This window comes from Mobula hypostoma, chromosome 4 (assembly GCF_963921235.1).
Source record: "Mobula hypostoma chromosome 4, sMobHyp1.1, whole genome shotgun sequence".
Taxonomy (NCBI): Eukaryota; Metazoa; Chordata; class Chondrichthyes; order Myliobatiformes; family Myliobatidae; genus Mobula; species Mobula hypostoma.
In genome coordinates, this window is record NC_086100.1 from 17,100,958 (window position 1) to 17,126,184 (window position 25,227).

General features: G+C 44.1%; 2 protein-coding genes across 3 annotated transcripts in view; one reads left to right on the forward strand and one right to left on the reverse strand.

Moving 5' to 3' along the window:
- LOC134345137 (mediator of RNA polymerase II transcription subunit 12-like protein) overlaps positions 1-25,227 on the reverse strand; it is a 709,294-nt gene that overhangs the window by 385,618 nt on the left and 298,449 nt on the right. The gene's annotated exons all lie outside the window — the stretch shown is intronic.
- Positions 548-23,561, forward strand: LOC134345144 (P2Y purinoceptor 14-like). The gene is made up of 2 exons (XM_063045348.1): positions 548-694; positions 19,969-23,561. The coding sequence occupies exon 2, from the start codon at positions 19,980-19,982 to the stop codon at positions 21,015-21,017; it is 1,038 nt and encodes a 345-aa protein (XP_062901418.1). The 5' UTR covers positions 548-694; positions 19,969-19,979; the 3' UTR covers positions 21,018-23,561.

Below are 25,227 nucleotides of genomic sequence, written 5' to 3' on the forward strand. Positions count from 1 at the left end.
GGGAGAGGAAGGATCTCCGATGGGCTTCACCTGGGAACAACTTGAAAGACTGGCCCAGGACAGAGGACTCAGGCGAAATACTGTTGGCGGACTATGCTCCAACAGAGACGATGGACTTAAGCAAGCATGAAAGTGTGTGGTGGCATATTTTGTGAGTGGAATAAAAATTATAATAGCACAGGATTAGTGTAAAAAAGTGATCAATGAAGAGTGCGAACTCAATGGGCCGAATAAACTATTTCCACGTTATGAAAATGGGACTCTACTTTGGCCAGGTAATTTGATGTTTTATAAAATGTACCTTGGTAACAGATTTAATTAGAACTGTAGTTGGCTGATTATTGCAAAAAAGTATCCCACCATGAGAAACTTTACTTGGTAGAGAAGTGCAAAGTTGAGATACTGAGAACAGAACAGCCAGGAAGTGGTTTATGCACAAAGTACTGCATTGACCAGAAGTGAGCATTATGGTTAGATTGGCCCCAGTTTAAAAGAAAACAAATTCTTGCAGACTGTGCTATTCATTTGGTGCATTGATCAACCAGACATTAAAATCACAAGTGAAGGACACTGCCAGCTAAGCTGCTTCTTCTAACGGTGCAAAGATTTCTTCCAACGTCCCCAAGCTAAAGTGGAAGAGGAATTCAGTTTTCCATTGTACTAACAGGTTCGCCTCGTCCTCTTGGGAGTGCAGGTGCGTTTTCGGCTTAATACTTGTCAGTAATCACTAACAAAGCAATTTATACATAGAGAAGATTCAGAATAGGGGAATGTCCCTTCAGAACTGAAATGAAGAGGAACTTCCTTAGCCAGAGAGTGGTATATCAGCAGAATTCATTGCCACAGAGGGCTGTGGAGGCCAAGTCACTGGGTATATTTAAAGAGGAGGATGACAGGTTCTTGATTGGTAAGGGTGTCAATGGTTAAGGGGAGAAGGCAAGAGAATGGGATTGAGAGTTATAATAAATCCTAATGTCACTATGGAGCAGACACAATGGGCCAACTGCCTAACTATACCTCTATGTCTTCTGGTCGTGGAAGTAAGAGATAGTTGCTTAAGAAGTGTTTAATATTAAGTTCAAGATCGCAAAATCAAGGTCTTGTGTGTTTACAGCAGAATCCACTATCAGGCATGGGAAAACAGTTTTGCTAACTGTGCCATGCGCCAGTGAGGGTAGCAACAGGATCATTTGACAAACAAGTGTGTGGCTGAGAAACTGGTGCAGGGGGCAGGGGTTCAAGTTCTTGGACCATTGGGCTCTTCTTGGGGAGGTATAACATGTACAAAAGGGACAGGTTGCACCTGGACCTGAGGGGGACCAATATTCTCGTGGGCAGTTATGTTGGAGCTGTTGGGAAGGGTTTAAACTAATTTGGCAGGGTGATGGGAACTGGAGTCACGGGATTAAAGATAGGACATATGGTAAAAAAAAAGCAAAGATAGCATGCAATCAGGTTGTCAGGAAGGGCAGACATATGATAGGATACAACTGCAGCCAGCAGGGTGAGTATCAGTGCATGAGAGATGCAGAATCAAAAAGGGTAGCAAGGAAAAAAAAGAATTCAAAGTGTTATATCTCAATGCACAGAGTATAAAAAATATGGTGGATGATCTTGCTACACTTTCACTGATTGGCGGGTATGATGTTGTGGCCATCACTGAATCGTGGCTGATGCATGGTTGTAGCTGGGAGCTGAATGTCCAAGGTTACACATTTTATCTTAAGGATGGGAAGGTAGGCAGAGGGGGTGGTGTGTCTCTACTGGTAAAGAATGGCATCAAATCATTAGAAAGATGTGACATAGGATCAAAAGATGTTGAATCCTTGTGGATTGAGTTAAGAAACTGCAAAGGAAAAAGGACTCTGATGGCAGATTGCAATGGGAAATAAAAAAGGACATATCAAAAGGGCAATGATATGATAATCATGGGAGATCTTAACATACATGTAAATTGGGAAAATCAGGTTGGTAATGGATCCCAAGAAAGTGAGTTTGTTGCATGCCTACGAAATAGCTTTTTAGAGCAGTTTGTCATTGACCCTACTAGGGGGATCAGCTATAGTGGATTGGGCATTACATAATGAAGCAAGGGCAATTAGGGAGCTTAATGTAAAGGAACCCTTAGGAAGCAGTGATCACCATATGATTGCATTCAACTTGAAATGTGAAGTCTGACCTAGCAGCATTTCAGTGAAGTAAAGGAAATTACAATTGTATGAGGGAGGAATTGGCCAAAGTAAATTGAAAGGAGATGAACTGCACCCTAGGGTTCTGAAAGAGGTGGCAGTAGAGATTATGCAAGTGTCACTCCACTCTTTAAGAACAGAGGGAGGCAGTAGAAAGGAAACTATAGACCAGTTAGCCTGACCTCAGTGGTTGGAAAGATGCTGGAATCAATTGTTAAGGATGAGGCTATGGAGCACTTGGTGACACAGGACAAGACAGGGCAAAGTCAGCATGGTTTCCTTAAGGGAAAATCTTGCCTGACAAAACTATTGGAATTCTTTGAGGAGATTACAAGCAGGATAGATAAAAGGGATGCAGTGGATGTTATACATTTGGATTTTCAGAAGGCATTTGACAAGGTGCAAAACATGAAGCTGCTTATCAGGTTAAGAGCTCATGGTATTACAAGAAAGTTACTAGCATGGTTAGAGCATTGGCCGATTGGTAGGTGGCAGTGAGTGGGAACAAAAGGATCCTTTTCTGGTTAGCTGCAGTGACTAATGGTGTTCAGCAGGGGTCAGTGTTGGTACTGTTTCTTATGCTGTATATAAATGATTTAGATGACAGAATAGATGGCTTTGTTGCTAAATTTGCAGATGATACAAAGACTGGTGGAGGAGCAGGCAATGATGAGGAAATAGAAAGGCTACAGTAGGTCTTAGACAGATTAAGAGAATGGGAAAGAAAGTGACAAAATAAATACAATATTGGGAAATGCATGGTCATGCACTTTCGTAGTCGAAATAAATATGCAGACTATTTTCTAAACGGGAATAAAATCCAGAAATCTGAGATGGAAAGTGACTTGGGAGTTATTGTGCATAACACCCTAAAGGTTAACTTGCAGGTTGAGTCGATGGTGAGAAAGGCAAATGCAATGTTAGCATTCGTTTCAAGAGGTCTAGAATACAAGAGCAGGGATGTGATGCTGAGGCTTCATAAGGCACTGGTGAGGCCTCATCTTGAGTATTGCAAACAATTTTGGGCTCCAAATCTAAGAAAAGGTGTGCTGGCATTGGAAAGGGTTTCACAAGGATGATTCCATGAATTAAAAGGTTATCAGATGTGGAACGTTTGTTGGCTCTGGGCCTGTACTCGCTGGAATTAGAAGGTGAGGAGGGATCTCACTGAAACCTTTTGAATATTGAAAGGCCTAGACAGAGTAGATGTTTCGCATGGTGGTGTAGTCTAAGACAGGAGGCTACAGCCTCTGGATTCAGGGGCATCCATTTAAAACAAGATGCAGAGAAATTTCTTTACCCAGAGGGTGGTGAATTTGTGAAATTTGTTATCACAGGCAGCTGTGGATGCCAGGTCATTGGGTGTATTTAAGCTGGAGATTGATAGGTTCTTGATTGGACATGGCATCAATGGTTTCCCAATATTCCTGGATTTCAGTGCTTTAAAAGGGATAGAGAGGGGGGAAAAGGGGAAGAAGGGTGGCATTACTGGTCAGCGATACTATTACAGCTACAGAAAGGGTGGGTAATCTAGCAGGATCCTCTTTTGAGTCAGTATGGGTGGAAGTCAGGAACAGGAAGGGAGCAGTTACTCTATTGGGAGTATTCGAGAGGACCCCTGGTAGAAACAGAGATACCGAGGAGCGGATTGGGAGGCAGATTTTGGAAAGGTGCAAAAATAACAGGTTTGTTGTCACAGGTGACTTTAACTTCCCTAATATTGATTGGCACCTGATTAGTTCCAACAGTTTAGACGGGGCAGAGTTTGTTAAGTGTGTCCAGGATGGATTCCTATCACAGTATGTTGACAGGCCGACTAGGGGGAATGCCATACTAGATCTAGTACTAGGTAACGAACCAGGTCAAGTCACAGATCTCTCAGTGGGTGAGCATATGGGAGACAGTGACCACCACTCCCTAGCCGTTAGCATTATCATGGAAAAGGACAGCATCAGAGGAGACAGGAAAATTTTTAATTGAGGATGGGCAAATTATGAAGCTATAAGGCTAGAACTTGCAGGTGTAAATTGAGATGATGTTTTTGCAGGGAAATGTACTATGGACATGTGGTCGATGTTTAGAGATCTCTTGCGGGATGTTAGGGATAAATTTGTCCCAGTGAGGAAGATAAAGAATGGTAGGGTAAAGGAACCATGGGTGACAAGTCAGGTGGAGAATCTAGTCAGGTGGAAGAAGGCAGCATACATGAGGTTGAGGAAGCAGGAGCGGATGGATCTATTGAGGAATATAGGGTAGCAAGAAAGGAGCTTAAGAAGAGCAAGAAGGGGGCATGAGAAGGTCCTGCTGAGTAGGGTAAAGGAAAATCCCAAGGCATTCTTCAATTATGTGAAGAACAAAAGGATGACAGGAGTGAAGGTAGGACCGATTAGAGATGAAGGCGGGAAGATGTGCCTGGAGGCTGTGGAAGTGAACGAGGCCCTCAATGAATACTTTTCTTCGGTATTCACCAATGAGAGGGAACTTGATGACGGTGAGGACAATACGAGTGAGGTTGATGTTCTGGAGCATGTTGATATTAAGGGAGAGGAGGTGTTGGAGTTATTAAAATACATTAGGACGGATAAGTCCCCAAAGCCTGACGGAATATTCCCCAGGCTGCTCCACGAGGCGAGGGAAGACATTGCTGAACATCTGGCTAGGATTTTTATGTCCTCGTTGTCCACGGGAATGGTACTGGAGGATTGGAGGGAGGTGAATGTTGTCCCCTTGTTTAAAAAAGGTAATAGGGATAGTCCAGGTAATTATATACCAGTGAGCCTTATGTCTGTGGTGGGAAAGCTGTTGGAAAAGATTCTTAGAAATAGGATCTATGGGCATTTAGAGAAACATGGTCTGATCAGGGACAGTCAGCATGGTTTTGCAAAGGGCAGATCATGTCTAACAAGCCTGATAGAGTTCTTTGAGAAGGTGACCAGGCATATAGATGGGGGTAGTGCAGTGGATATGATCTACATGGATTTTATTAGGGCATTTGACAAGGTTCCACAAGGTAGGCTTATTCAGAAAGTCAGAAGGCATGGGATCCAGGGAAATTTGGCCAGGTGGATTCAGAATTGGCTTGCCTGCAGAAGGCAGAGGGTGGTGGTGGAGGGAGTACATTCAGATTGGAGGATTGTGACTAGTGGTGTCCCACAAGGATCTGTTCTGGGACCTCTACTTTTCATGGTTTTTATTAACAACCTGGACGTGGGGGTAGAAGGGTGGGTTGGCAAGTTTGCAGACGACACAAAGGTTGGTGGTGTGTAGATAGTGTAGAGGTTTGTCAAAGATTGCAGAGAGACATTGATAGGATGCAGAAGTGGGCTGAGAGTGGCAGATGGAGTTCAACCCAGAGAAGTGTGAGGTGGTACACTTTGGAAGGACAAACTCCAAGGCAGAGTACAAAGTAAATGGTAGGATACTTGGTACTGTGGAGGAGCAGAGGGATCTGGGGGGTACATGTCCACAGATCCCTGAAAGTTGCCTCACAGGTAGATAGGGTAGTTAAGAAAGCTTATGAGGTGTTAGCTTTCTTAAGTCGAGGGACAGAGTTTAAGAGTCACGAGGTAATGATGCAGCTCTATAAAACTCTGGTTAGGCCACACTTGGAGTACTGTGTCCAGTTCTGGTCGCTTCACTATAGGAAGGATGTGGAAGCATTGAAAAGGGTACAGAGGAGATTTACCATGATGCTGCCTGGATTAGAGAGTATGCATTATGATCAGAGATTAAGGGAGCTAGGACTTTACTCTTTGGAGAGGAGGAGGATGAGAGGTGACATGATAGAGGTATACAGGATATTAAGAGGAATAGATAGAGTGGACAGCCAGCGCCTCTTCCCCAGGGCACCACTGCTCAATACAAGAGGACATGGCTTTAAGGGAAGAGGTGGAAAGTTCAAGGGGGAAGACAGAGGATTGGGAAGTTTTTAAAACCTTACAAAAGGAAACCAAGAAGGTCATTAAGAGGGAAAAGATTAACTATGAAAGAAAGCTAGCTAATAATACCAAAGAGGATACTAAAAGCTTTTTCAAGTATATAAGGAGTAAAAGACAGGTGAGAGTAGATATAGAACTGATAGAAAATGATGCTGGAGAAATTGTAATGGGAGATAAGGAGATGGCAGAGGAACTGAACAAGTATTTTGCATCAGTCTTTACTGAGGAAGACATCAGCAGTATACCGGACACTCAAGGGTGGCAGGGAAGAGAAGTGTGCGCAGTCACAATTACGACAGAGAAAGTACTCAGGAAGCTGAATAGTCTACAGTTAGATAAATCTCCAGGACCAGATGGAATGCACCCACATGTTCTGAAGGAAGTAGCTGTGGAGATTGCGGAGGCATTAGCGATGATCTTTCAAAAGTCGATAGATTCTGGCATGGTTCCGGAGGACTGGAAGATTGCAAATGTCACTCCACTATTTAAGAAGGGGGCAAGGAAGCAAAAAGGAAATTATAGACCTGTTAGCTTGACATCGGTGGTTGGGAAGTTGTTGGAGTCAATTGTCAAGGATGAGGTTACAGAGTACCTGGAGGCATATGACAAGATAGGCAGAACTCAGCATGGATTTCTTAAAGGAAAATCCTGCCTGACAAACCTATTACAATTTTTTGAGGAAATTACCAGTAGGCTAGACAAGGGAGATGCAGTGGATGTTGTATATTTGGATTTTCAGAAGGCCTTTGACAAGGTGCCACATATGAGGCTACTTAACAAGATAAGAGCCCATGGAATTATGGGAAAGTTACATACATGGATAGAGCGTTGGCTGATTGGCAGGAAACAGAGAGTGGGAATAAAGGGATCCTATTCTGGTTGACTGCCGGTTACCAGTGGTGTTCCACAGGGGTCCGTGTTGGGACCGTTTCTTTTTACATTATACATCAATGATTTGGATTATGGAATAGATGGCTTTGTGGCTAAGTTTGCTGCGGATATGAAGATAGGTGGAGGGGCCAGTAGTGCTGAGGAAACGGAGAGCCTGCAGAGAGACTTGGATAGATTGGAAGAATGGGCAGAGAAGTGGCAAATGAAGTACAATGTTGGAAAGTGTATGGTTATGCACTTTGGCAGAAAAAATAAATGGGCAGACTATTATTTAAATGGGGAAAGAATTCAAAGTTCTGAGATGCAACGGGACTTGGGAGTCCTCGTACAGGATGCCCTTAAAGTTAACCTCCAGGTTGAGTCAGTAGTGAAGAAGGCAAATGCAATGTTGGCATTCATTTCTAGAGGAATAGAGTATAGGAGCAGGGATGTGATGTTGAGGCTCTATAAGGCGCTGGTGAGACCTCACTTGGAGTACTGTTGGCAGTTTTGGTCTCCTTATTTAAGAAAGGATGTGCTGACATTGGAGAGGGTACAGAGAAGATTCACTAGAATGATTCCGGGAATGAGAGGGTTAACATATGACGAACGTTTGTCCGCTCTTGGACTGTATTCCTTGGAGTTTAGAAGAATGAGGGGAGACCTCATAGAAACATTTCGAATGTTGAAAGGCATGGACAGAGTGGATGTGGCAAAGTTGTTTCCAATGATGGGGGAGTCTAGTACGAGAGGGCATGACTTAAGGATTGAAGGGCGCCCATTCAGAACAGAAATGCGAAGAAATTTTTTTAGTCAGAGGGTGGTGAATCTATGGAATTTGTTGCCACGGGCAGCAGTGGAGGCCAAGTCATTGGGTGTACTTAAGGCAAAGATTGATAGGTATCTGAGTAGCCAGGGCATCAAAGGTTATGGTGAGAAGGCAGGGGAGTGGGACTAAATGGGAGAATGGGTCAGCTCATGATAAGATAGCGGAGCAGACTCGATGGGCCGAATGGCCAACTTCTGATCCTTTGTCTTATGGTCTTATTAAAGGAAGGTTTTTCACTCAGAGAGTGGTTGGTGCATGGAATGCACTCCCTGAGTCAGTGGTGGAGGCAGATACACTAGTGAAATTTAAGAGACTACTAGACAGGTATATGAAGGAATTTAAGGTGGGGTGTTATATGGGAGGCAGGGTTTAAGGGTCGGCACAACATGGTGGGCCAAAAGACCTGTACTGTGCTGTACTGTTCTCTGTTCTATGTTATGGGGAGAAGGTCAGTGAGTGGGGCTGAGGAGGGGAAAGAAGGATCAGCCATGACTGAATGGAGGAGCAGACTTGATGGGCCAAATGGCCTAATTCTGCTCCTGTGCCTTATGGTTTTAAAACGAATCTCAGGATTGTATACGGTGACATACAAGTACTTTCTTTAAATTAATTTTTAATGGGTTTCTACAATACCACAGAAAAAAAATCCACAAGCAAAAAAGAGATTTATACAGTGCAAAACAAACATGCCTAATATATAATTCATAACAATAAAGAAAAAGTACCCAAAAAAAACCATATAAAGTCAGTATCCTCCCCAGCCTCCCATTATGCAACTCTAAGCCAACCATTTCAATGTAAAGAAAAGTTAAACAGAGCTTTTTGGCACCACAGAGCTGTAAATATATTAAAAAAAGTATATTGCCTACTACCTAAACTATAATATAATTCACATGAAAAAAAAGGTGAAACTTAACCAGAAAAATAAAGCTGAAAGTAAGGGAATAAAATACAAAAAATGGAGGATAAACCTTTACTCTAAAGTGGAATTATGAAAATACTCAAGAAAATATCCCCACACCTTATGGAACTTTATATCTGAATTAAGAGGTGAATAATGAATCTTTTCAAGGTCTAAGCAGGACATAATGTCTCTGAGCCATTCAGCATGAGTGGGTGGGGCAACATCTCTCCACCTAAGAACTAAACATCTAGCCAAAAGAGAGGCAAAAGATAATATTCGACGTTAGGTCGGACTTAAGACCATAAGACAAAGGAGCAGAAGTCACCGGGTGCCACATTTATGGTTAAAGGGCTGGGATTGCTGAGAGTTGGTCAAAACAGAAGCAATGGGGCATGAATATAGCAATTTAATCCATGTAATAAAATTTCGTCCAAAATCAAATTTTTCTATAACCGCAAAAAGATAGTTCCACTCCACACGATCAAACGCTTTCTCCGCGTCAAGAGAGATGACACATTCAGGAGTCCCAGTTGAAGGTGAATATAAGATATTAAATAGACGCCGTATATTAAAAAAAGGGAGGCGATTTTTAATAAAACCAATTTGATCTTCAGAGATAACTGAGGGTACAATGTTCTCCAATCTACGAGCCAAAACTTTAGCCAAAATTTTAACATCAACATTTAACAAAGAAATTGGCCTATACGAAGAAAACTCTGTTGGGTCTTTACCTTTTTTCGCTAAAAGAATGATACTTCCTCATTAAATGATGCTGGTAATTTACCGTGTTTAAATGAATCGGATAAAACTAAGATGAATCCAGGCATGCTCAGTGAGGAAAACGGTTTATAAGATTCTGCAGAGAACCCGTCAGGTCCAGGAGGCATACAAGTACTTTGATGATAAATTTACTTTGAACTTATTTATTCTCCTTCATGGATGCTGCCTGACTTGATGCTTTTCTCCAGCATAGTGTGTGTCCTGCAGCCAATACTCTTCACAGCCTCACCAGTGTCTTGTAGAGCTGCAACGTGACACCTTAAATCTTGTACTCATTGCTCTCATCAATGAAGCCAAGTGTGCCAAACCAACTGTATTGCCAGGTTTTGAACTTAGGGAAATTAAAGCCTTCGACTTTAAAATAGTTGCCAGTTCTTTTTTATTAATAAATATGAGGGTGCAACAGTAATGTAGAGGTTAGCACGGTGCTATTACAGCTCAGGGCATCGAAGTTTGGAGTTCAATTCAGGCGCAGTCTATAAGGAGTTTGTATGTTCACTCCGGGACCATGTGAGTTTCCCTCAGGTGCACCTGTTTCCCCACAATGACCAGTTAACCTAGTGACCAGTACGTTCTAACGATGTACCAGTTAGTAGGTGAATTGATGATTGCAAATTATCCTGTGATTAGGCTAGGGTTAAATGGGTGGGTTGCTGGGTAGCAAGACTCATTGGGCCAGAAGGATTTGTTTTGTGATGTGATAAAATCTCTAAATAAAAAGTTAAATATCAAAAACAAATCAAGAAAGGAGTGAAACCCACAAAATTTGTATTTGCACCACAGTGAGAGGAAACTAGTATGACATGGCCTAACGAATGAAACATCACCTATTTTCTTGTTGATAAAGAGGTGTGACAAGTCTAATTTACGCTTGCCTGAGTGAGCCCAGCTCACAGTTTGACGAGGGTACAGTGTAAATAAAAATCGGTTGTTCAATTTGATTAGAGGAAGTAACTCACATACTCCCTCTGAAGTTCAGCAGTAGAAAGGAGAAACAAATACTTGATGTCCGAGGTGACCCATGTTCTAAGTCTGGACAAATTATCCGTTTCAGGAACTCTGTGGGACAGGCAGAATCTTGGGGGGGGGGCGGGTGCAAAGAATCATTGATGTTTCGACCCATAACCGTGCAGCATCAGGACTTTGTCTCGAACCAGTGACACAAGAGACTCTACAGATGCAGAATTCTGGAGAAATCCACAAATGCTAGAGGAACCCAGCAGACCAGGCAGTACTTACGGAGGGGAATGTACAATCAGCCTTGGCCAGAAAAGTTGCCTACTCATTTCCATCCACTATGCTGCTTGGACCTCTGTGTTCTTCCAGCATTTTATGTGTGTGTGTGTGTGTTAGTCCTGAACCAATCCTGAATGCAGGGTTTCACTGTGACTGCATTGGTCTCTCCATATTGCTCAGTTCCATCCCAAAGAAATGCTGCCTGCTAGATCAAGTTCAAGTAAATCTATCATTAAAGTACATAAACGTCATTATGCATGACCCTGAGGTTTAGTGTCTAGCAAACATTCACAGTGGGACAAAGAAGTACAATAGAATCAATGAAAAACTGCACACAAACAGACTGACAAATTTGACAAATGCAGAAAAAGAGAAGGGAAAGAGAGAGAGAGAGAGAGAAAGACAGGTAAAGAGAGATGGAGAAAGGGAGAGAAAGAGAGTAAGAGAGAGACAGAGAGAGAGAAGGGAGACAGTGAGAGAGACTGAGGAACAGAGAGACAGAGAGAGAAAAGGGAAAGAAAATGGAAAGAGAGAGAGAGAAAGGGAAAGAGAGAGAGGGACAGAGGGGATGGGAGTTGGAGGGCGAGGACGAGGGCGAGAGAGAGGGTGAAGGTGAGAGAGAGGGCGAGGGAGAGAGATAAATAAATACTGAGAACATAAGTCGTTTAGTCCCTGAAAAGAGTCCATAGTTTGTGTTCAATAATCAGTTTAGGGTTAAGGTGAGTGGTTATCCAGACTAACTCAGAAGCCTGATGGTTGAAGGGTAAGAACTGTTCCTGAACCTGGTGGTGTGGGACTTAAGGCTCCTGTACCTCTTTCCTGATGGAGACACGATATCGATATTGGCACAACTCCATATCGATTAAACAGAAACACGCACATGGGAGGTGGTTTAACTGGTCAATTCACGAGACTGAGAGAGTGAGAGAGAGAGAGAGTGACAGAGAAAGAGAAAGGGAGGGAGGGGGAAAGGGAGGAAGGGGGCGGGGGAGGGGAAGGAGAGGGAAGAAGGGGGCAGGGGAGGGGGAAGGAGGGGGCGGGGGGAAGGAGAGGGAAGAAGGGGGCAGGGGGAGGGGGAAGGAGGGGAGAGGGAAGGAGGGGGCAGGGGGAGGGGGAAGGAGGGGGAGAGGGAAGGAGGGGAGAGGGAAGGAGGGGAGAGGGAAGGAGGGGAGAGGGAAGGAGGGGAGAGAGAGAAGGAGGGGAGAGAGAAGGAGGGGAGAGAGAGGGGGAGAAAGAAGGGGAAAGAGAGGAGGAGTGGGAGAGGGAGTGGGAGAGGAAAAGTGGGAGATGGAAGGAGGGGAGAGAGAGGGGGAGAGAGAGGGGGAGAGAGGGGGAGAGAGGGGGAGAGAGAGGGGGAGAGAGGGGGGGAGAGAGGGGGAGAGAGGGGGGAGAGGGGGAGAGGGGGGAGAGAGGGGGAGAGAGGGGGAGAGAGAGGGGGAGAGAGAGGGAGTGGGAGAGGGAGGAAAGAGAGGGGGAGTGGGAGGGGGAGGGGGAGTGGGAGGAGGAGGAGGGGAGGGGGAGGGGGAGGGGGAGGGGAGGTGGAGGGGAGGGAGAGAGAAAACAGTGCACATGTGCAGACAACAGATCAATATGTGTTGCTAAGAGGGGCAGGTGGGGTCATTGCTCCAAAAGAAATAGATCCATACATTACACTTCCTCCTCCTTCAGATTAATGCAAAACTATATATGCAAAAAAATTCAATTTCCCTTTCATAAACCAATATTCCAAATAAACATGCTTTCACAATAAAATTCCATAACTAACTTTACAGTTCTAAAGGCTCGGTCTTTTGGGTGGTGCTCTGTTCCTTTCAGAATAGTGCCTCTGGACCTATAGAGTTGCATCAGGTTTGGTAGGTGTTCTGTCTAAGACAATGTTCTCGGCTTCCGGTGTCACGTTGCTGTCAGTGACATGATCATCACTGAGAGGTAAGTCCAGTGACTATAATGTGGCTGCCTTGATGAATGTAATCAACTCAGGTCTGTTCGTCGGTTGAGTATCCAGTATCTGGTCCAATTAACATCTCCGTGTCTCCTTTCCAATATCCACTGCGTATATCAGTGGTCCAGCTCTTGTAGTTGTCCTTATGGGAGTCCAGTTGTCTCCTCGGCGATCAGACACTAGGACTTCCTGTCCAATCTCGAAGCTCCTTGCTGCTTCACTTGACAAATGGTCGAACTGTTTATTCCGCACTTCCTTCCGTAGATCTGGTTTCAGGAGGTCTCTGTGAGATCTCAGATTCCTGCTCATGAACAGCAGTTTGATTTGTCGTCACATGAACAGAGTTCTGATACACAAAAAGGAAGTCGTCCATCTTGTGCTGTAGGGAAGTGTCCTCCTTGTCTCTTGAAGGTTCGGATAAACCTTTCAGCTAACCCATTTGTGGCTGGGTGGTGAGGAGCTGACTTGAAATGTCTGGTGCCATTTTGCTTCCTGAACAGTCAGAATTGTCCTGACATGTATTGTGGTCCGTTGTCACTCACAATTTGTTCCGGTGAAGATAGTCCTCACACTGAGACAGTTTTTGCTGAGGTGGTGACTTCTTTGGTATAACCTGCCACTTCAAATCAGCATCCACAGCAATCAGGAACATGGAGTCCACCAATGGCCCAGCAATGTCAATATGTACTCTTTGCCATGGTGATGATGGCCACCCCCATGGGTGTAACGTTGCTTGTGAGAGTGTATTTTTGAACTCTTTGGCATCCCAAATAGCTTTTGGCCAAGTCTCCAATTTGTTTATCTATTCGCAGATACAGCAGACAGCTCCAGGCTAGACTCTTCATCTTGACTGTACCCATGTGTTCTTCACGCTGATGCTCCAACACTCTGGTGCACAGTTTAGAGGGAACCATAAAATGAGATCCATATATCAATGTTCTTTGACATACCGACAGTTGGTCTTGTCTCGCTGAGAACTCTGGAAACATAGTGTTACCATGAGCTGGCCATCTTTACATGGTGATGTCACAGAGTTTTTGAAGATGTCAGGTCAATTCCTTGTTTCTCTTTGTATTTCCGAATTAGTTACCAGCACCTCAGCTGGGTCACAGAATGAAAACTTTTCCTCTTCAGTTGCTAACAGTGAAGACATGAAAAGCCATCAGTATCGCTGTGTTGCTTGGTACCCTTGAACTCTCTGTCCTAAGAGTGGGCTCCTAGGAATAGTGCCCAATGTTGTAACTGTGTAGCAGTCGTTGCTGGAATTCCCTTCCCGGGATTGAAAATGGACACAAGGGGCTGGTGATCTGTCACTACCATAAACATCTGTTCGTAGAAGTAGTGGTGGAACTTCTTTGTTCCCCATACTAGACTAGGGGCCTCTCAGTTGATCTGTGCAGAGTTGTGTTCTGTGCTCGTCAGTGATCTTGAAGCAAATGCAATCAGGCATTCAGATCGATCTTTCATAGGGTGTGACAAAACAGCTCCAATGCCCTATGCATGCCAGTCTGATGGGCAGGGATGGGTCATAATGAGTGAGCAGTTCATTGGATGTTATTAGTCTCTTTGTTTCTTTGAATGCTTTTTCACATCTTTCTGAATATTCCCACTTTGCTCCTGTCTGTAACAGTGTGTACAATGGATGGAGCACTGAGCAATGTTTGGGAGAAACCGGTGGTTGTAGCTTACAAGGCCCAAGTATGACCTGAGTTGTGACACATTCCTCTGGTTTGGGTTCCTGTAGCACTGTTTTAATCTTCTCTTGTGACTTATGTAAGCCATGCTTGTCAATGACATATCCACAATATGAGATTTCATTCCTGAAAAACTCATATTTCTCTCTCTTTGCACGCAGACCATACTCACTCAGCCTGGTAAGCACCTTATCAACGTTCTGGAGGTGTTCTTCATCATTTTTGCCAATGATGTCATCAAGGTAACATTATGTTCCTCAGAGCAACTTGGTTCATCGTTCTTTGTCAAATTGCTGGAACTGATGCATTACCAAAGACGAGACGATTATACTGGGACAGTCTCTTGTGAGTGTTGATTGTGAGGAATTTCTTGCTTGACTCCTCAATCTCCATTTGCAGACAAGCTTGTGAAAAGTCAATCTTTGAGAACCTCTTCCTGCATGCCAAAGATGCAAAACTGTCTTCTATTCGTGGCAGGGGATACTGCACAGTACACAGCACCGGGTTGATGTTCACTTTGAAATCCCCACATATGCAAATGGCTCCGGCCTTCCCTTTCTTGACCACCGGGACAATGGTGTGGCCCAATCACTCCACTCAACCTTGCAGAGAATTCCAGACACCTCCCAGTTCTGCAGTTCAGCATCCACTTTAGACGTAGTGTGTAAGGCACTGTACGCGCTTTGTGGAATCACAGAGTCGCTGCTTAATTCAGTTCAATTCTGGCTTTCATGCCTTTGAGTTTACTGAACCTCTTCTCAAACACCTTCTCATCAGCACTGAGCAGCTATGCCAGTCTCTGGCTGGTGCTACCATTTGGGCTGCCTTTGCCTGTTGGTGCCACACTGAGAGCTTTGATTGAGTGCCAGTCTAGTTGGAGTTTTCTCAACCATTAACCTCCGAAATGTACTGTCCCTCCACTTTTCAATACATAAAGCTGTACCTGTTGTGCTTGGGCTCCATACGTCAGGGGTCACCAACCTTTTCCGCGGACCGGTTTAATATTAACAATATTCTTGCGAACCGGCCAATGGGGGGGGGGGTATTGCGTATATTTTCCTCGCATGAATATCGTGATAATTCACTTATAAGTCAATAGCATTGTAACATTTTAAGTAACGTTTGGATATTAAACACACAGCGCAACAAGACGGTCCCATCAAGGGGTAATGGGAGACAGTGATACTCAAAGGGGGTTCCTTATGTCCAGTCTATTCTGCAATTTAGTTTCCATTGCATTCATTGCAGAAAACCCCGCTTCACAGAGATATGATGTTGGAAATGGAAGCAACGTTTTCAGTGCTTTCATGGCTATCTCAGGATACTCAGCCTTGACTTTGATCCAGAATGCCGGCAGAGATGTTATGTCAAACATGCTTTTCAGCCCACTGTCATTTGCAAGCTCGAGGAGTTGATCCTCTTCCCGCACTGACATGGATGATTCACTGGGAACATTCACAAATGGGTTATGGACCCATTCCTTTGCACATCTTGGGTCATTTGCGGTTGGGAAATAACGCTCGAATTCTGTCGACAGCGAAGATAGGTGTTCGCGTACCAGCTGTGAGCCTCAGTCTCTCCCAAATTCCCAGCTAATGTTGGGAACATGTCAGATATGCCCCCTGTCCACTTACCGTCCCCACAGTTTCAGTTTGGCTTTGAAAGCAGGCACTTCATCTGCCAACTTGAAGACAGTTGTCATTCTCCCCTGAAGTGACAAATTGAGCTCATTGAGCAGGTTGACGATGTCACACAGATAAGCGAGTTTTGCTATCCACTCCTCGTCACTGAAGTGTGCTGCCAGTGGTGACTTTTTTCCTGAAAGAAATCACTGTAGCTGCTCTCTTAACTCAAAAACCCTGGCCAGGGATCTCCCCCTTGATAGCCACCTGACTTCAATGTGTAGGAGAAGGCGTTTGTGCTCTGCTTTCATTTCCTCGCAAAGCTGCTCAAACAGACATGAGTTAAGACGACCCGACACAGGCTGGGAGACCATGTCGTTGAACATCTACGCTCTGTCCGCCAGAGAAAGCAGGATCTCCCAGTGGTCACACATTTTAATTCCACGTCCCATTCCCATTCTGATATGTCTATCCATGGCCTCCTCTACTGTAAAAATGAAGCCACATTCAGGTTGGAGGAACAACACCTTATATTCCATCTGGGTAGCTTTCAACCTGATGGCATGAACATTGACTTCTCTAACTTCCATTAATGACCCTCCTCCCCTTCTTACCCTATCCCTTATTTATTTATTATTTTTTTATTTTTTTCCCTCTCTCTCTCTTTTTTCTCCCCCTGTCCCTCTCACTATAACTCCTTGCCTGCTCTCCATCTTCCTCTGGTGCTCCCCTCCCCCCTTTCTTTCTCCCTAGGCCTCCCATCCCATGATCCTCTCCCTTCTCCAGCCTTGTATCTCTTTTACCTATCAACTTTCCAACTCTTAGCTCCAATCCCTCCCCCTCCCGTCTTCTCCTATCATTTTGGATCTCCCCCTCCCACTTTCAAATCTCTTCTTTCAGTTAGTCTTGATGAAGGGTCTTGGCCTGACACATCGACTGTACCTCTTCCTATAGATGCTGCCTGGCCTGCTGCATTCCACCAGCATTTTGTGTGTGTTGCTTGAATTTCCAGCATCTGCAGGTTTCCTCATGTTTGTGAGTTAAGGGCTTTTGCTTTGATGGATTGATAATTTCAACAACGTCACTCAATACGCTGTTAAGATCAGGTGACATTTTTCGACTAGCCAGCATTTCCCTGTGTGTGCCACAGTGTGTAGACTGGCATTCAGGAACAACCACTTTGACTCGGGTAGTGAAACCAGACAGCAGTCCAGTCATAGCTGCAGCCCTGTCTGTGCATATTCCAACACAGAATGACCAGTCCAGTTTGCCTGACGTGTAGTCATTCAAGGACTTGAATAGTTCTGCCCCAGTTGTGTTAGTTGGCAGTGGCAGTGCACACAACATATCCTTGTGCACGTCATCTTGAAATATATATCGCATATAAACCAGCAGTATTGCCTTGTTGTTGACATCGGTAGACTCCTCGACCTGGATAGCATACCATGGTGACTCGTTAAGCCGTTCCAACAGCTGTGCTTCGATGTCCCCCGCTATGTCATCCATTCTCCTTGAAACTATGACAGCTGAAAGAGAAACCTGTGCCATCTTGTTAGATGCAGCTTCTCCCAACAGTTCACGGCACATGTCCTTGGCAGCAGGCAGAATCAATGCTTCACCAACAGTGAAAGGCTTCTTAGCCTTAGCAATACGGCTAGCCACTAAGTACGACGCTCTCAGAGCAGCAGCATTTGTGGAGGTGGTGGCTCTCAGCACTTTCTTCTGTCCCGCTTGCTCACGTTTATTCCGCTCAAAAAACTCAACGGGTTTGTCTTTAGGTGCAGGGTGCTTGGACTCAATGTGCCGAAGCAGTTTTGAGGGCTTCATTGCCTCAATAGACAGCTTGTCTCCACATATCACACGCAGGGAGCTTGGAGCGTGTGAGTCACTGGTCGCAATAAAGCCATATTTTATGTACGATTTGTCGTATTTTCTGTTGAAGGAAGTTTTCTTTTTTTTTGCAGTCTCAGCCTCAGCTGTCTCTGCGTTATCATCATCGTTAGGCCTTTTATGTCCCCTACCACCTCTTCCAAAGAAACTCTCAAGCGAAGTTTGTTTTTTACTCATCGAGTAGTTGTAGGTTAATGACCGACTGATGACCTCGCATGCGTTCAAGTTCAACAGTGGGCGTGACAGGGAATGAATAAAGGTACAGTTGACTCATATTGTTTCATACCGCCAAATTATATTGTTTCCTTGCGGCCCGGTAGCACGTGCTTTGCGGCCCGGTGGTTGGGGACCACTGCCAAAAGTCACAGTTACTTTGTCTGCCTTTGGGAGACACTTTTCAGCCGGTGTAAATCTTTAGCATTACTGAAGTCTTCTCTAATGGTATCTTAGAAAACAGTCTGTTGTAGTCAGCCTCTGGAATTACGGACAAAACTAACCCTGTATTCAGCTCCACTTTCAGTTTTACACCCGGACACATTTATTGTGATCCAGATGATTTTGTGATCTGCTTCAGTTATACTATGCAGTTCTAGGCATGACAGTTCACCTTTGTCAGACTCTATGTTGTCTGGTTCTGTTTTACATTCAGTAACTTTATGCATTGCTTAGTTTTGTGTTTGGGACTTTTCACTCGGTTGTGCTTTTTGTCTGTCTTGCACATTCTCTCTCTGTGACCTTGTCTGTGACTATTCCTGCAGACTTTTTCTTTGAACCAACAGTCACTTACATCATGGGAGGATTTACCACATCCATAGCATTTTTGGATTTTTGCACCATACAGGGACATACTGTGCATTTCACATTCTAACCTTTTTTCCTGTAGTTCTGCTGCATCCTTTGCTGAAGTGTCTAACGATATTGCCACGGTCTAAGGTTAGGTCTCTTTTTGTCAGCAGCCTTATTTAAGTGCTTTGATTATGCATGTCACATACAAGCCCGTCCCTTAATGCATCAGAAAGTCCATCTCTAAAGTCATAGAAATGGGGAAATTTGCGCTTTTCTGCAATGTATTCTGAAATGCTTTCACCTTTTGACTGGTTCCTTTTGTATAATCTAAATCTCTCAGATATTGCAGTAGTTTAGGGCTCAAGTGATTTTGTAAAATTGTGACAATTTCATCAAACATCTTTGCTTGCTAGCTTTGCAGGGGTTACTAGGTTGTATAAGAGACTGTACGTTCTTAGGCCCATTAAGCTAAAAAGCATAAGGGCTTTCTTTTTCTCCTCAATATTGTCCACCCTCTCGATATATGACTCCCAGCTTTCACTAGTGCTATCAAATTTGTTAACTTTCTTGACTGAAGCCATCACCACGTTATTTTCACTTTAAATTCAGCGCATCTTTCACTGTTACCATGCACTGTGCTCACACATTTGTTAGCGTCTGGGATGCCCTTCTTGTGCTGTTTAACTCTCAGTGTTTCATCCTGTAACTGTCGGTGCAGTTTGTGATATTTTCTGACATTCAGACTTGTACTTGACACCAATTTGTTGTGTCTGTGCAGAACTATATATCAATTAAATAAAAGCATGCCCCCAGAAGTTGGCTCTACCTGGTATATTCACATTGCAGGGGGAGGGGAGAGGGGGAGAGGGGGAGAGGGGAGAGGGGAGAGGGGGAGAACAATGTGCATGCATAGACAACAGCGCATGCGCAGACAACAGATAAATACGTAGTGCTAAGAGGTGGGGGTCATTGCTCTAAAAGAAATAGATCCATACGTCACACATGGTCAAGATGGTGGGTGTCCTTGATGATGATTAATTGGCCACTCTAAATTACTCTTGGTGACTCACTGGAGAATCAGAGGGGAGATGATAAGCATTTGTGAGAAGAGGTTACAGGGAAGTTAGTTGGGGGGAAATGTGACTGATTGTGCTGCTGAGAGTTAGCATAATTTCTACAGGTCAAATTGCCTCTAATGTTGGAACAAAGTAAGATATTACAGTAAGCAGTGATGATCACTGTCTCAACAAAATCTTAAACTAACCTATTTCATCATCAATATATACAGTAGGTGCACCCATGGCAGCTTTGAAAGAAATCGACCCAGCTCCGAACGGAACTACAGCAGAGAATGAAACTACCTTCAACTGCAACATTACTTGGCAAGGTTTTGTGACATTTCAGATCATAGCCTATATGATTATTTGTGTAATCGGAGTCATTCTCAATGGCCTTGCATTCTACGTGTACTTCTGTCACATTCCCAGTACCAACAACATCATCATCTACCTGAAGAACCTGGTCATAGCTGACAGCTTGCTGGTCCTCTCACTGCCAATAAAGATCCTCAGAGCCAGCAAGCCCTCCCTACACCTGAACAAAATTTACTGCGGCTTTACAGCATCCCTCTTCTATTTGAACGTGTACTCCAGTGTTTTATTCCTGGGTTTCATTGCAGCCACCAGATACCTGAAGATTGTCAGACCTCTCAACAGCCACGCTTTTCAAAACCTGAGGACTGCTAAGCGCCTCTCCCTGGTAACCTGGAGCATTCTCCTCCTCTTTGGGTTGCTGTTTGTAATTCTGACAAACAAGGATAGCAACCTACAAAGAGATAGCCCTCAAATTTGTCAGAAAGTCAGAAAGGAACAGAAGGCCATTTACTTGTTCACTCACCTTACAGGTTTGGTGACCTTCTTCCTTGTGCTGGCCGGAGTTGGTTACTGTTACTCACAGATCTCAAGTCAGCTCCACGAGTCGACTTTCTTGCAGTCGCTGAAGATGCATGCCAAGGCAAAAAACAACATCCTAATCCTGCTGGCTGTGTTCTTTATTTGTTTTGTACCGTACCACATTACAAAACTTCCTTACTTGTTAAGCCAGACAGATGTCATTACAAACTGTGACTGGAAAAGGGTTTTATACTATGTTAATGAATCTTGCCTCTTGCTGTCAACACTCAATGCATGCTTCGATCCGGTCATCTATTTCCTATTTTGCAAGGCATTTAGGGCAAAGTTAGGTCTGGACACGAAGGTTCAGGAGCCCAACGAATTTAGTGTGCCTGATAATGCCACACATCAACAGCAAGAGGCTATTCATTCCATCCCAATTTAGGAAGGTACGGAATGTGCACAATTCTGGCCTCGCAGTCTTTTACAGTGTTTAACCATAAGACCATAAGACATAGGAGCAGAATTAATTCATTATGCCCATTGAGTCTGATCTGCCACTCACTCATGGCTGATTTATTATTCCTTTCAACACAATTCTCCTCCTCTTTTCTCGTAACCTTTGACACCCTTACTAATCAAGAACCTATCAACCTCCGCTTTAAATATACACAATGATTTGGCCTCCACTGCTATCTGAGGCAATGAATTCCACAGATTCACTGTGATTTAAAGAAATTCCTCCTCATCTTTATTCTAATTCCCCCTCATATCTCTTAAGATGTGCAGGTTGGTAGTTAGATTGATTCGCTTTATTTGTCACATGTACCTCAAAACATCAAAACAGTGAAATGTGCCATTTGCATCAATGACCAAGACAGTATCACCAATGAAAGGTTTGTCTTGCTGTTCATACAGATCAAATCATTACACAGTGCAGTGAGGTAAAACAATTACAGAATGAAGAAGGTTCCTTCTGAAGATAATCCTTGTTGCAGTCATTTTCCCAGGAACCTGCTCACAGTATCGAAAATAAATTGGGAAGAAAGGCCATATGGAGGGTGGTCGGCAGTAGGGGGTACAACTAGTAAATTTACGGACAGCACAAAAATTGATGGAGCCCCCAAGAGCCAAGGTTGTTCTTCAAGTCTTTAGAGGGGCAGGGGTCAGCTGGAAAGTTGGGCAGAGTGGTGGCAGATGGAGTTTAAATCAGACAAGTGCGCACTTTAGGTACTCAAATCCTGATAGGGCATATAGAATAAAATGCCAGAGGCCTTAGGAGCATCAATATACAGAGACACTGTGAGGTGCAGGTCCATAAGCACCGTGAAAGTAACAACACAGGGGATAGGGCCATAAAAAGCCATTTGACATGCTTGCTTTCTAAGGCCGAGGTACTGACTGTAAGAGTAGGTGTCATGCCGTAGTTGTTAGAAATGTTTGTTAGACCACACTCAGAGCGCTTTGTGGAGTTCTGGTCACCACACTACAGGCAGCATGGGGTCTCAATAGAGAGGCTGTAGAAGAGGTTGACCAAGATGTTGCCTTAAAGGAAAGCCTGTAGTTATAAAGACAAGTCTGATAAGGTGGGTTGATTCTCACTGGAATAAGGGAGGCTAGGGTTGGCCTTACAGAGGCTGATACAATAATGAGGGGCAGCAATACAATAGCCAGTTAGAATCTTTTGTCCCCAGGCCAGAGTAGTCTGAATCTAGAAGACATAGGTACAAGGCGAAAGGGAAGAAAATTAAAGGGAGATGAGAAGCATAAAACTTAAACAGTGAATGCATACTATGACCTGCCAGAGCAGGTGGTGGAGGAGTAACTACTACAACAGGTTAAAGGCATTTGGACAGGTATCTGGATAAGAAAGGTATAGAGAAAGGTTCTCAAGTTGGGCTCCACAGACCCCCCAATTAATGATAAAGATCCATAGCATAAAAACAGGTTGGGAACCCCTGGCATAGAGGGATAAAGACTTAATATGGGTAAATAATGCAACAAATAAGGACCAGGGTCAGTATGGACAAGATAGGCCGTAAGTGCCTGTTTCTGTGACATACAATCCTATAAACCTACTTTACATTGTTATCTCGGCTATTGCTCACAAACTTGAGTGTAGGTGAATTGTTAAAATCTACAAATGAGATACTAATTACATGAGACACTAATTACATGAGACTTCTAAAACCTCAACAACCAGAAAAATAAGTTTATGGTTTCCCTGACATTTAACTGGAATTTACTGTAGTCAGTCAAAAGCTACAGAAATGTTGTTGTAAGTGTGCATGTTGGCTTCATAATTAGATACTTCAACAGGAGTTTTGATGGTGTGTGAATAAAACGGTGGTATTGCATGTGTAAACCATGACATTTCTTCTTACTCAACTATGAGTCACATTGTGAACTTTGAAAGTAGTATTGAACAACTGATCTTTCAAAGTTTACAAGAGAACAGAAGTATGTTGACAATGGCCCCAAGTCCTATGGAACACAGGGAAATAAATGACAAGTATTACTTGCGAAGGAGTTAGAGCTTTGAAATGGGTAAATTTTGTTCCAAGTAGGCAGGAAATTGGTGAGGCCATGTTTGGAATACCATGCAGAGTTCTGGTTTCCTTACCCAAAAAAAGGACACAAGAGCACAGGGGACAGTCCAAAGGAGATTAACCAAGATAATTCCTGCGTCGACTGTACCTCCTCCTAGAGATGCTGCCTGGCCTGCTGCGTTCACCAGCAACTTTGATGTGTGTTGCCTAATTCCTGTGGTGAGAAGATTGTACTACTGAGAGAGGCTAAACAGATAACATTCCTATTCTCAGGGATTTAGACAAATGGAGATCTTATTGTAACCTTCCTTACGATCGTACTGATTTTAATTATTATTTATTATTTATTTTGTAACTTACAATAATTTTAATGTCTTGCAAAGTACTGCTGCAACAGAACGATAAATTTCATGAGGTATGTCAGTGATAATAAACCTGATTCTGATTCACAAGATCTTACAGCTTGACAGCGTTGACATATAAATATAGTTTATTTATTTACACATAAGCATGCTAACAGACCAATGAGTCTGCTCCAATTACACCCATGTGACCTTTAACCTTTACCCTACTGGAATTAAGGAGAAAACCGGGGCAACCAGAGGAAATCTACATGGCAGCAGAGGGAACATACCAACTCCTTACAGACACGGTACAATTGAACTCATGTCGCTGGCACTGTGCAAGCGTTATGTAGCTGTTATGTTACTGTGATACTGACAATCAAGGCATTTTCACTTGTGGCTGAATCTCAAACAGGAAGGCACAGTTTCAACAGGGGCAGTTGTTAAAATCAAGGCAGGACAGGCTCGAGGAGTTGAGTGGCCTGCTCGTGCTCCTATTCTGTCATTGTTTTCCACATGGACATAATTCATTACCTGCATGGCCCCAGATATCTGATTGATTAGTTATAGAGCACGACAACACACAAACAGGCCCTTCGGCCCAATTAATCTATGCCAAACTATTATTCGGCCTGGTCCCATTGGCCTGCATGTGGACCAGAGTCTTCCATACCTCTCCCATGTACACTCAGTGACCACTTTATTAACACACCTGCTCGTTAATGCAAATATCTAATCAGCCAATCATGTGGCAGCAACTCAATGCATAAAAGCGTGCAGACATGGTTTAAAAAAAACAAAAAAATACTCCCCAGAGAATGCCAGTACTCTGGGCAAAAACGCCTTGTTAATGAGAGGTTTGAGGAGAATGGCCAGACCGGAAGGTGACAGCAACTCAAAGAACCGCACATTACAACAGTGGTATGCAGAAGACTTCTCTGAGTCCACAACACATCAAACCTTCAAGTACATGGGCTACAGCAGCAGAAGACCATGAACATACACTCAGTGACCTAATACACATGAAATGCCTCATCGCCAGATCTCACCAACAGGCACCAAGACCTCGCCTGGCTGGCGGTGAGAGGGGCCCTCCCAGTCAGAGCCCTCCTGTACGCCCGGAACGTCGTCTCCGCACTCCACTGTCCATGGGAGGACTGCAGTGAGGAGGAGTCTGTGACCCACCTCTTTGCACACTGTCAGTTCGCAAAGAGGGTGTGGAGGAGGATGGACGGGCTAGTGTCACGTTTCATCCCCAGCAGCTGCGTAACAGAGGACTCTCTGATCTACAGGCTGTTCCCGGGGACACACACGGAGACCAAAATCCGGTGCTGCTGGCAGATCATCAACTCGGTGAAAGACGCTCTTTGGTCGGCCCGAAACTTGATGATCTACCAGCACATGGAGATGTCCGTGGGAGAATGCTGCCGACTGGCACATTCTCAGCTGCAGGAGTACGTGCTGAGGGACGCACTGAAACTCGGTGCAGCCACCGCAAGGGCCCGGTGGGGAAGGACCACGGTATAGGTTTCTCCACCCGTGGGAGTGGGAGGGGTCGGGTGGCAGGGAGTATACCCCTCAACAATGATGTGGTAAGGTGAACAACTGGAGTGCCACGTGGGTGGCCATAAGTATGGATATGTACTGACTATAATGGAAATGTATGTAAAGGATGGTAAGTTATTGAATGGTTTATTGAATATAATTTTATTTTTGAATAAAGTATACTTTGAAATAAAAAAATACACATGAACATACGCTT

Coding starts and splice junctions, on each gene's coding strand:
- LOC134345144 (XM_063045348.1), top strand. CDS start 19,980: ATGGCAGCTTTGAAAGAAATCGACCCAGCTCCGAACGGAACTACAGCA.